General features: G+C 25.8%; 1 protein-coding gene across 1 annotated transcript; it reads right to left on the bottom strand.

The window, feature by feature from the left end:
- Positions 1-208: 208 nt before the first annotated feature.
- On the bottom strand, positions 209-1,156 carry LY79DRAFT_573794 (uncharacterized protein). The gene is made up of 2 exons (XM_060559508.1): positions 458-1,156; positions 209-400 (listed from the first exon to the last, which is right to left on the bottom strand). Exon 1 carries the CDS (start codon positions 792-794, stop codon positions 492-494), a length of 303 nt encoding a protein of 100 aa, XP_060406888.1. The 5' UTR covers positions 795-1,156; the 3' UTR covers positions 209-400; positions 458-491.
- Between the last annotated feature and the right edge of the window lie 12,941 nt (positions 1,157-14,097).

Here is a 14,097-nt window from a genome sequence, read left to right as displayed (position 1 = left end):
TTAAGGTTTTTAGGTAATATTAGCTTATTAACTATAGATTAGTAAATTAAACCTTTAACTAGCTTTATTTAAAGAGGGTATATTAAAGTGTAGTAATTAACTATTACTAAAACTAGCTAAATATTACTATTATTAGCTACCTAGATTTCCCTACTTAAAAGTAGTGTTTTAGACAACGAATATATAGCTTAAAAGGTTATAAATTCAAGGCTATAACTACAGTAAATTTACTAATAGTTACACTATTAATATACGCCTAATTAACTAGGGAGACTGCTGTAATTAACTACTGTATCTATACACTTTAACAAAAATAACCTCTTATATCCTATATATTTAAAACTAGATTCTGTGTAGTTTAAGCCCTATTAATGCTATTTTTAAAGCGACAGCAATAACACTACTTGAGTTTAGTATTATAAGGTTATATATAGGGCAAAAGGGGCAGGGTACCAACATTAAAGCGTTACACTAATATTGAGTAACAATACTTAGTCGCACGTGTTTGTTAAGGATTTTTCGCAACTCTTGCTGCAACATTCGCTATCAGAAGCGCACCACTCATCGGTTTTCTTGCAAACTTTCTGGCGTTGAGGTCTGTTGGGCCTTTTGGGTCTGGTTCTTGTAGGTTTGCGACGTTCGAGATCATAAGCTTCGTATTGAGCTTGGAGATCACCAGCTTTGACATCAGTAGTCTCGAGATTATCAGCTTTGTAAGGCCTAGCCGGGGTTGCTATAGCGCATGCTGCACTTAATAGACCGAAAATCAAGACAGCTGTGTTAAGGAACTGCATGTTGAAGATAAGAAGATAAGAAGGACAAATTGCTGATAAGTAAGACTAGTGTAAACAAAGATCTGTAATATATTATGCTTTGTAGAATAAGGTTTGAAAGGACAAGACACCTTGATTATTATACTTTGTTTACCTGGTTGTGCGTGAGAATCTAGAAGTACTGTTAGTGGAGCTAATCGGAGAAGCACGGCCACAGTTGCCTAGTAGTGCGGGTTTGCTACCACAGAGATTAACTAAATGTTTATGCTTTTAGATTAATTCAATGCTTCGGGGTCTAATATTAACCATGTAATATTTTAGTCTTAACATCCTAGCGCAAGACATTTAACTGGTTCCTTGGGAGAAAACGCTATAAAAACAACATAGCACAATAACAAAAAAACTTGTGCGGCATTTTCTAGTGGAAGGATAGCTTAATAAGGTGATCCTGATGGCCTATAATATACCCGGGGGTATTAGTCAGATGTGCAACGCTGAATACCGACTACATGAGTAGGGGGTTTTTGGCGCAGCATTCTAATAAGTAAGAGTGGGTCTTCCAGCTTCGGCCAGTCCGGCTAGACCTATTGAAGTGCGTAAATAGGCACTATCTGCATCAGGGGACCATACGGTTTCAGAGACTGCTTGTTCCGGAGCAAGCGACTGGAGGAGACGCGAAGCCAGAACGGAAGTTGCGAGCAACAAAGTCACAGTGGGGAAATCTTATGCGTAGACTCTCCAGTGTCCGTGCCCCTGTTATAATTAGACAACTGACTAGCGTGTCTTTTAGCGCCTGTCCCTTTTAGCTTGTTAGAATATAAAGACTTTTTTACTTGGTTGCATTAATTAGATAATAATCAAGAATAGATCCTAGGAATCTATAGCAGAATATTAAGCCAAGAGCATTCGAGGGTAACAGAGAGCAACAGAAAGCAACACAGTGCAGAAGCAACAGAGAGCAGAGGGAGGCAGAGGGAAGCAGGGGGCAGCAGGAGCAACAGAGGGCAACAGAGGGAAATAGGTTCTTACTGATTTGCCGCCCCGGGAGTTTTGCTAGAGGCTACTTAAGCGTCTTATGTATCTTATACCTAGATCTCCCTTGCCAGCACAACACTGTGAGGTTTAGGGGGCTTATGACTAACAACTACCCTGTGGAGGCTCAGTTACAGCAATGTATAGTTTTTGGGGTTTTTTATCTGAGCTATATAGTGCTAATAGCCTGACTGTTACCCTTCTATTAATTACTGTAGGGTGTTAATAAAAGAGGAGTGGTATCCAGAGAAGAAAAGAAGCCTAGGAAAGAAAATAGGATGATTCCGGTTTAATGTGATGCGCTTGTCTGGCCTATATTGTCCTTTCCTAGGTTACGTGGATGCACTAAACCTACACTGCTACTGTCAACACCAGGCGCGCCCCTGCTCCAATCCTTTACTAAGAAGGATGATTTCTAGTGTCGTCGGAACAGCCCAGTCTTTCGTAAGTCTAGATGTTCTTCCACGCTAGATGGCTGCGACTTTAGGATGCTGAATAGGAATCACTAAAGAGCCGTAAGAACTTTAAGGAGGCGAGTAGTGACCATATTTCTCATTTGATGCCTCCATGAGCCCGCATTCATTTTTGTTGTAATAAATTGGGTGTTTGGGCGCTAACTGTCAAAATGGTAGGCCGGTATTTGACTGCGGTCAATAAAGCGCGGCAGGTTGACAGTAGAAAGATTGAACAATCCTAGGTCGACATTTAAGAAAGGGTGTTCAGGATTCATTTGGAAGGCAATGTCCAGGTACAAGGATGTGTCTGGCTTTAGGCACGTATAAGAAGAATAGGCTGCTAACCTTAATTGTTAATGCTTTAAAGATTGTACGCAGTCGACCGATTGCACTAATGTTCTATTAGATACTTTAAGCCGCTCTGTTAAACACTGTAGGCTAGCATTAAGATGCAACGACCAAAGTCTAGCTTCCTGCTCTACTAAGCTGACAACATCTCCCTGGTACCAAATAGTAAGAACAGCTAATCCTCTGTAGGCACACACTAGAGAATAGAAATATAATATCTTGTGTTATAAGGCTCTAAACATAAGACTTAGTTACACTGTAAAGACCTTACCCTATAACTTAGGCTACCTATAAAGACAGGCTACCCTAAAATACCTTATTTTTACTATATAATAATCTATTACTAAGAATAGACTATTATCTATAAAAGTCTAAGTTTATTAATATAACTTATAAAACTACTACTATTACTTCTTTTATCTTTACTTTTACCTTTACTACTACTTTTACCTTTACTACTACTTTTACTACCTTTACTACTACTTTTACTACCTTTACTAACTATAGTACTTTTTTAGTATCTACTACTACTTTTATTACTTTAGCTATTACTTTTCTTACTACCTTTTTTACTTTCTCTTTAGTTACTTTTTACTTTACTATAATAATTAACTTTATACTTAGAAAGTAAGTATTAAGGTTAATAGTAACTTTACTTTTTTTTACTTCTTTATATACTTTAGCTAGGCCTTAAGAGACTTTTTTATTTACTATTCTTTACTAAAGTAATATTTATATTATTAAGCTGTTTTTTTTTATCTTTATTAAGAGAAGCCTTTAAGTATAATAATTTTACTTCTTATTACTCTCTTAGGGGTCTTATAGACTTTAGTATTTCCTTAAGTCTTTTAACTTATAAATGGTCTAGACTATAAACTACTAGGGTATACTAGGCTTTATTAAGAATATCCTATTCTAATATATACTTTATACCTAATATAATAGACTACAGTATTTTACTACTATTAGTATTAAGTTTATAATATTTATTTCTAATTCTAGTACTTTCTTATAATTAATAACACTTAATATTTAATAAACTATTTTATTATAAAATATAAAAGTATTTTCTTTATACACTAGCTAACTAGTAGTAATTCTTAAGAGAATACACTAGTTCTATATATATTAATTATTAACTTATCTAAGTATAATTATTATATATTTAATTTATAAGAATTAATATATAGGCGCTATAAATTAATATATAGGCGCTGCTCTTATCTAGGCGCCGCTTTCTATGCCTTCTATTAGCCTAAAAAAACAGTATATCCCCTTAAAGATAGTAAAGGTAATTACACTAACACTACTATTTTACTATTTTATTCTACTATTAACTAATTAACCTATATAGCTGTAGGAAATAGGCTCTATAAGTAGGTTCTTTTTATAGCTATAGGAAATAGCCTCTATAAAAAGCGCTATCTTTATAGCTATAAAAATAGCCCCCCTATTAAGCTAGCTTCCTATAGCTATGAAAATAGCCCCCCTATTAAGCTAGTTTCCTATAGCTATAAAGGTTAGCCTTCTTATTAAGCCTACTTCTTATAGCTATAAAAAGAGCCCCCTATAGAGCTAGTTTTCTATAGCTATAAAGGTTAGCCTTCTTATTAAGCCTACTTTCTATAGCTATAAAAAGAGCCTCCCTATAAAGCCTACTTTCTATAGCTATAAAAAGAGCCCCTCTATTAAGCTTACTTTTTATAGCTATAAAGGTTAGCCCTTTTACTAGGCTAGTTTTCTATTTACTCTAAGAAAAATAACCTTTTTTATATTTAAAAAGCTTACTACTTAGCTACTTTCTTATATTATAGTTATAAAGATTTATTATTACTACTAACTATTTTTTACTAACTTTATATCCTTTAAATACTAGGCTAAAGTAGCTATTTACTTATATAATTTTTATTATCTTTTTTTTACTAAGAATACTAGACTAGTTTTTTATTTATTACTAAGATAAAGTTAAAATCTAGCTTTAACTTAGTTAATTTACTTCTTATATAGACTTATTTTTACTTCTAAGTAAATAGTATTACTTTTTACTACTTATACTTTAGCTATAACTTTTAGTAAAGGTTTAGCTAGTTAACTAGCCCTCTAAAGGTAAAGCTAGCTATAATAAGACTAGCTATACTATATTCTTTAGCCTACTATAAAAAGATACTATAATCTTTAGATTAAGGATTTAGTAGTAAAGATTAAAGGAAGATATTTATTAAAGATACTACTAAAGATATACTTCTTACTTACTAAAAGCTACTAAATTAAGTATCTTAGTAAAGATCTTATAGTAGTATAAAATACTAAGCTTAGTTAAGATAGTATAGTCTAGACTATATTCTTTAATAAGGTCTAGAAATAGTCTTTTACTAAAAAGTATTACCTTTTTTACTAGCTAGTATTACTTTTTAATTAACACTAAACACTTTAAGAAAAGTAGTATATAAAGTTTACTAAAGAGCTTAAGGTAAAGACCTATATACTTTTAGCCTTAAAGAACTTTATCTTTTATATATATTTATTAAAGTATAGCTTTTAATTACTAATTATATCTTATATAATATTAATAAGTTAATATAGGTAACTAAGACTATTTAAGAAATAGCCTTTAATATTATTATTACTTAACTTTATACTAGAGGTAATATAAATACTAAAGTTTTAGTATTTTTAAATAAAGTAGTAAGCTTACTATACCCTTAAAAGTAAGTATATTATATAGAGGTACTAGAGGATTAAGTATTAGTTAATAAACTGTTTATAGAGCTTAGTCTAAGTTTTCTTAAAGGTATACTTAGTCTTAGTAAAAATAACTAGCTTCTATATTATAAGGACCTTATAATATATATAAGTAAGTAGCTTATCTACTAGTATATTAATATAAGCCTAGTCTTTATTACTAAGCTAGGCTATTACTTATATTACTAGCTAATAGGCTTTATTATTAGACTTACTACTATTACTACTATAGGTGTAGTCCTTAAGCTACTTCTACTTAGCCTTAAGTATAATATTAAAGTTAATATAGTAGATATAGAGTTATTACTAGTAGAGTATTAAAAGAATATAATATAAATATAATATAAATATAATATATGTATTTATATTTTCTTTCTAGTATAATATAATATATGTATTTGTATTATATTTTTTCCTATATATAATATAATATAAATATAAATATATATATTATATTTTATATATTATATAAAATACAAAGAAAAAATACAAGATTAATTCTTTTTATATATATTTATATAGTAGTCTAATAATATATAAGTAAAAATATATTAGTAGGTTTATATATATATCTATATATTAAAAAAAAATGTTTTATTAATACTAATACTAATACTTCTTTATATATATATATAAAAGTAGTTATATTATTATTTACTCTTAGTTACTTAGTTACTAATACTAAGATTTCTAATATTATTACTATAAAAAGTATTTAGAATAATATTAGTAATATAGTATCCTTTTACTTCTTTAATATTATAATTTAAAACCTTATTTATACTACTTTCTTCCTAGTTATAATAATTATAACTAATACTATACTCTATAGTATTACTATATAGTTAGTTATTAATAGTTACTTATTATATAGTTAGTTATTAATTAGTTAGCTATTTAAAGCTATTTATTATATAGTTAGTTATTATATAGTTAGTTATTATATAGTTAGTTATTATATAGTTAGTTATTATATAGTTAGTTATTATATAGTTAGTTATTATATAGTTAGTTATTATATAGTTAGTTATTATATAGTTATTTATTATATAGTTAGATATTAAAAGTTATTTATTATATTATTATTTATTATATAGTTAGGTCTTAATAGTTAGTTATTATATAGTTAGTTATTATATAGTTAGTTAGTATATATTTAGTTATTAATAGTAACTTTAGTATAGTTATAGTATATTAATATATTATACTTTAAGTAATATATGGTTATTTTATCTTTATTACTTATATAGTAGTAAATACTTATAAATAATACTTAATAAACTTTACTAAATCTTAGTTTTTAAGTATACTATATTTTAAATAAAATATATAAATAATACTATACTATAAAAGAAGGTTAATAGTACTATATATAATTAATTTACTAATTTCTAATTATTTCTATTTTTTATATTATATAGTTATATATTATATAAAATATAATACAGATATAATATAATATAAATACAAATACATATATTGTCTTTCCTATACAATATAATACAAATATATATATTATATTTATATTATATTATATTATATTTATATTATATTTTTATATTATATTGGATTTTATATTTTCTTTAAACTCTCTAATTACTAGACACTAGTAAACTACTTATTTAATATAGCCTTTATTTATTTATTATAGTCTATAATAATAATAGTAAAGTAATAGACTAAGTATTAGTCTATAAGTTAATAGATACTAGCTAAGAAAAACTAAAAAACCCTCTAGTCTTTTATTATTGATAAGGCTAAATATAGCGTTATAAATAGATCTAAGGTAGGTCTACTTAGTAGCCTAGAAAAGTAAAAGTTTAAAGTAATTAGTATTATAAGTATTATTAAAACTAATTACCTTAGGGAATTACTTCTATATTTAAAGGCAGTAGAAAAAAGTCTAGACAAGGCTAATAAGGTAGTCTAGCTTATTATTTACCTACTTTACTATATATAGGATATCTCTCTTATTAAATAGCTTAATTAAAGCAGTATTTAGTAAATATTTACTTAGCTTCTCTTAGTTTATATAAGCTTTAGTATTATAGATATCTTATTAAGTAAATAAGGAATCTAAGAACTACTCTTTAATAATAATATATATATTATATACCTAGATACTAACTTATAGGCTTATTATATTAATTATATTTATTATAGGCTAAGTAAGCCTATAATAAGATAAATATATAGATACCTTAAAGCTAAGGCTATAGTTATACTAACTATACTAAGGGTCTTAATAATAATATAATAGCTATTTTTTCTCTTTAAAAGCTTTTATAATCATTTACTATTTATAGCTATTCTTTTAAGACTTATACTATTAAATACTAGTACTTTTACTAGACCTAGGCTTACTTATTATAGGCTAAAGCTATAGTAAGTGTAGTAAAGCTTTACCTACTATAATATATAAGGCTAGTAAAGTAAGTATATTTAGTTAATGCTTACTTAGTACCCTTATTTAACCTTATATATATAAGATATATACTACTATAAATAACCTTTCTTCCTTAGTCTAGATTAATTATATTAAGTTACTATACACCTATTAAAAGGTAGTACTAACCTTTTATATATCTAGACTTTTTAACTAACTAATAAGTAAGCTTAGTAATATACCTACTTTAGTGTAAGAGGAGGTAGCTTTTATAACAAGGCCTTACTTAAAATATATAATACTATCCTAAGTCTCTAAGCTAATATAATAGTATTAAATAAAGTACTATAACACTAGTAAAGAAAAGTATAGTAACTATATAAGAGAGCACTAAACCTATATCTATAGGCGCTAGGCCTATATAAACACCTATTAAATTTATATAGGCACCTACTATGCCTACGTAGGAAGCTAGCTCTTAATTATAGGCCTAAAAGCTATTACTTTTACCTAAGAAGTTCTTAGGCCTACGCTATAACTTTTCTTTATATTATAATAAATATATAATAAAATAAAGCTTAATTATACTCTTTTTATAAATAATTATAAAGTATAGTACTTTATTAATATATACCTAGAGATTAGACTATAATATATTATTTTATATTTTACTAGTAAAGTAGTAAATAATATAACTATAACCTTAAATAATTCTTATAGTACCTAGAGTATACCTATAGTAACCTTAATATAAAGTAGTATATAGCTAGTATACTAGTCTTTATTTATATAAAGGATAATAAAACCTTTTTATTCTTTTACCCTAAGTTTAAAAAGACACTAACAGAGGCTAGTAGGTAGTCCTAGGACTATAATATATATATTATATTTCTTATAAATACACTTTTACTATATATTTATACTATATTAGTAAGTGTCTTTCTTTTAGATAACTATAATAAGTAAGTTAGGTAAATTACTAAAGTATCCTAAAAGGTTAAAGACCTTTTTTGCCCCTTTAAAAGTAGTGCCTTCCTTTATATAAGGACACTAATAGTAATACTATAATAGTAAGGTCTATTTAAAAACTAAGTATTAAAAACTATTCTTATAAGAATAATAGTAAAACACTAATAAGGTATAGTAGTATATATAAAGATACCTAAGTATACTTCTACTACTAGAAGAAAAGATATATTACTAAATAATATACTACTATATAACTAGTAGTATATATAGCTAAAATAGTAGCCTTTATATATATTAAAAAGCTTTTATTAGATAATAATAAAGAGAAGAACATTAATAGTAAAGACTTAGAAAAAAAGTAACTCTAAGGTAAAATTAGGCCCTAAAGCTAATAAGTAAAGAATATAAAGGTTAAGAAAGTTTTTATATAATAGGAAAATAATTAGACTATTAGTACTACTAGATGCCTATATTAATAAAGGTTCCTATATTTAAGCCTTTACTAATACTAGCTATAATACCTATATAATAGTAAGTAGCTACTTTATATACTAAAAGCGCTTTCTATATAACTTATAGTATAAGACCCTCTTAAGGGGATTTATAAATAACACTTAGCCTATAATAACTAAAGGTATAGTAGTGTTTAAGTTAAAGTTAAGTAGTTATTACTAGTGTATCTATATATATATTATACTTAACCTAGGCTAAGATATCTTCTTAAAGAAGCCCTAGATAAAGAATAATAAAGTTATATTTAATATAACTAAATACACTGTCTACTATAGCTATACTAACCTTATATTATAACTAGTAGGCTAAAAAAAGTTAGCTAAGGTTTAAAAAATCTAAGTAGTATATATAGTAAGTGTGCCCTTTTTACTATACTTTATTAATAAGCTACCTATAAAAAGTATATATAATAAAAGTACTACTTCTTTTTTAATAAGGATAGCTAGGCTTTTCTATAAGTAATAGTTATTAGCCTAGCTAATATATAAAAGACACTAATACTAAAGGTAAATAAAGTAGCCTAATAGGCTATAGTAATTATAGCCTTACTATAATAAGTTTATAATAAATATAGTAACCTATTTAACCTAAGTACCTTAATAATAGTTCTTTAGTACTAACTAGGCTAAGACATTATATTAACCTTAAACCTAATACTATATTACCTTAAGGACTACTTTATAGTATATTATATAAGAAGCTACTTATACTTAAGAGAACACTAGAAGACCTCTTTAATAAGGGATTTATATATACTAGTAGCTTAGCTATAGGTATACTAGTACTATTTATATATAAACCTAGTAGTAGCCTATACTTTTACTATAACTACTATACACTAAATACTATTATAAAAAAGGACTACTACTACTCTCTTTAATTACTAAGACCCTCTAATAAGTAAAGTAGTAAAGTAGTATACTAAAGTAATATTATAGTAGTATTCTATAAGATAAGAATAGTAAAGAAAGATAAGTATAAGACTATATTCTATATATATTATAGGCTTTTTAAATAGCTTATTTACTTTTTAGGTTAACTAATATACCTATAAGCTAGTAGTACTTTATTAATAATACTTTATATAAATTCTTAATAACTATATTACTATATACTTTAATAATATTCTTATTTACTTAAGTAGTACTAAGAAGGACTATAAAAGAAAGTATATAATATTTTTACTAAGTTATATATATAAAGCTTAGCCTAGACATAGCTAAAAGTAAATTTAGTATTAAAAAGTTAAGTATATTAGGTTTATACTTAAAGTAGGCTAAGGTATATCTATAGATAAAGATAAAGTATATACTATAAGTAAATATTAATACCTAAATTAGTTAAAGAAGTCTAAAGTTTCTTAGGGTTTACTAACTATTACTAGATATTTATTAATAATTACTTTATAATAGTAGCCTCCTTTATAAAGCTAACTAAGAAAATATAACCTTTTACTAAAGTAAGGATTATAAAAAGTATTCTATAATATTAAAGAATACTTCTAATATACTCTATTACTATATAACTTTAATTTATAAGCACTAATATTTATAAAGACTAAATACTTTAGTTATACTACTAGTAGTATACTAATATAAAAAGATAACACTAGTTAGTATTAACCTATTATTTTTACTTATATAAGCTTACTTTTACTAAGTATAACTACCTAATTTATAATAAGAAATACTAGCTATTATTAACTACCTATAGATATAAAGAGTAAAGCTTAAAGTACTAAAAGTATATTTATAGTAGTTATAGACTATAAGTCTCTAGAATACTTTATAAAGAAGTAAAAACTAATAGAATATTAAAGCTAGTAAGTAGAAGTCCTTTAGAGTATAACTTTAAAATAATATACTAACTAAGAAAAAGTAGTAGTCCTAGATATACTTTTATAGTATAAATAGACACCTAAAGGGTTAAGATAATAAGTAAAAGTAAAAGTAAATTATCTAAATAATCTTTAACACTATAATACCTATAGTATATAGTATAGGTATACTACTTATACTATATATAACTACCTTTAATAATATTAACCTATAGTAACTATAGGACTTAATATAAGATATAATACCTTATTTTAAGGAGTTTACTAAGCTATCTTTAGTAGTACCTATAAACTTCCTCTACCTTATAGCTATATATTTAGGTTATAGACTATACACTTAATAATAAGTCTTAACTTACCTAGAGGAGAAGGCTATAAGTACTAGGTAGCTAGGACCCTAAATCTTTAATAATAGCCTATACACCTAGTTAATCTAATAAAGCTATAACTTAACTATAACTAGCTACCTAGGTATAATAGTATACTAAAGATACTATTATATTAGTTCTATTAGCTAAAGTAAGTATAAGTAGTATACTACTTTATCTATAACTATAATATATATAGTAGTAGTAAGGTATAGTAAAAAGTAAAAAAGGCTTTTATAACTACTTAGTATACTAAAGTACCTCTAAAGTAACTTATTAATAACTTTATTATTAACCTCTTATATTAAGGCTAGACTAGCTAAATATATATAGTTATTATTAACTAACTAAGTAAATTAGTAACCTTTAAAGCTATAGTAACTATAGAGGTAAAAGTTATATAAAGTGCTTCTTAAATTACTATTTTTACTTTTATAGTATACTAAGAGTATAGTAAGTAACTAGGAAGTAACTAAATAAGCTACTTTTAGTGCTACTTTTATATACTTACTAGATAATATAATAACTTAGTACCTCTTACTACCTATAAAGTAATAGTACTACTAAGAGGTTTAATTAAGAAGTCTAAGTAATACTATATGCCTATATAAGTTACCTTTAAGAAGACTAGGTATAGTGCTTACTAGTAATATAACTATTAATTAATAATTATATTACTATAGCTACTAGTATAAGCCTCTTCTTCCTAGAGTATAGTACTATATTAACCTTATTATAATTAAAGAAGATATACCTAAGGTAATAGATTTATATAAAAAGCTATATAATAATTAGTATAGTAAATAGTTAATATAACTACTATAGCCTAAGCTACTACTATAGTAGCTTAAGAAGTTATATAGGAATTAGTAAATAAATAAAGGGGTATAGTAAGCGCTTTTATATTAGTAATAAGGTATAGTTATCTATATAAAACTATTACTTCTTTAGCTAAATTAAAACTTAACTAGCTATACTATAAGTATTAGGTTACTAAGGTTATTACCCCTTAGTAGTAAAGTTAAATATACTAAGTAATATTTATAACTACTTCTATATTAACTTACTATACTATATAGTAAATAACCTTTTACTAAGGTAGTATATTACTAATATATAACCTTTACTAGTTATTAAAGATAAGAAAAAGAATAGTAAGTAGCTAAGATCCTAGGCACTAAGTAGTATAAGAAATATAAAGTAAAAGAGTAATAGGCGTTAGTACACTAAAAGGCTATATAAAGCCTACTTAAGAGCCTATTAAGTTAATAAAAGACACTATAGCCTTAGATAACTATAAGAATAAATATAGGCTAATTAATAAATATAATAAAAGTATAGACTATATATAGAAAAAATAAAAGAAATATAAAATAAATAATTCTTTATTTAGCTATAGCTAATAAGTAAAATTAGACCTCTAGAGAGGCTATAATAGTAGTAAAGTAAAATAACACTAAGGCGCCTTAAGGGTATAAAGAAGACTACTTTACTAGTAGTCTCTAGATTAAGGATATAAGGTAATAGCCTTAGGTATAAATAAAGTTAATAAACTATATAAGAAAGTAACTAATTAGTACTATATTTATAAAATAAATAGTTTAATAAGTACTTATAGTAGCTAAAAAGCTAGTAATACTCTCTTAGGCTATAATAAGCTATTTAGCCTAAGTAGTTATAAAACTACTTAGGCTAGGCCTACTAAATAAAAAAATAGTAGTATTAGTAGTAGTAGTAGTAGTAGTAGTAGTAGTAGCTAGTATAAAGAAAAAAGTATAGCTATAGGCTATACTATAGGTGTATTAGGCTATACCTTAGATCTAGCTTACTTATATAAGTGTATACTCTTAGTGCTTTTTTAAGCTATATAGGTAGCCTACTACTTAGTATACACTAAGACTAACTAGGCCTTAGTAGTAGTAGTATAAATACCTTAAAAGGCTAAGTCTTTTATAAGGCTACTAGTAATAGTAGTAGTAGTAGTATTTATAGCCTTATAAAAGGCTATAAAAGTAATAAGTATTTAAGAAAAAAGATTAGTATATAAAAGAAGTAGTAAATATAAAAAAAGTAAACTTATACCCTTAAGTAAAGTTAGTTACTTAATATATAAGGAGTATAGTAAGTACTACTAGATACTATATTTTTAGTATAATAAAGTACTATAAGGTCTTTAGCTAGGTAGTTAGTATATAACTAGTAAAAGAACACTAATAGTACTTACTAAAAGGTAACCTTCTTTACTATAGGTAGTATAAAAAAAGAAGACTATCTTTAATATTAGCTATAAATCTACTATAATATAGGTATAAATTAGGTATATAGACTAGTGTAATAGGGTATACTTAAGGTTAATAGTAGTAATAAGGTCTTAGGGATAGCCTTCTTTTTACCTATAAGTAAAAGGCTTTAGCTAAAGGTAAAAGGCTATAATATAATAAGTTAGTAATAAATTAATAGTAGGTCTATATATATATATATATATATATACTTATAAAGGTAACTTACTAGTATTTTTATTTTTAATTATCTTTAATTAATAAAGACTATATTAGTAAATAATTACTTTATAATAGTAATATATAGTAGTAAAAGGATACTTATAATACTAATAAAGAAGCCTAAAGAAGAAAAAAAAAAGAAAACTAATAACTAAATTATAGTAAGTAATAAC

Source organism: Colletotrichum navitas (assembly GCF_030913465.1).
Source record: "Colletotrichum navitas strain CBS 125086 chromosome Unknown LY79scaffold_225, whole genome shotgun sequence".
NCBI classification, from domain to species: Eukaryota; Fungi; Ascomycota; class Sordariomycetes; order Glomerellales; family Glomerellaceae; genus Colletotrichum; species Colletotrichum navitas.
Note: the sequence above shows the minus strand (reverse complement) of the source record. Positions and strands in the feature narration are given on the sequence as shown.

Excerpts from the sequence above, each read along its gene's own strand:
- LY79DRAFT_573794 (XM_060559508.1), bottom strand. The coding sequence starts at position 794 with ATGCAGTTCCTTAACACAGCTGTCTTGATTTTCGGTCTATTAAGTGCA.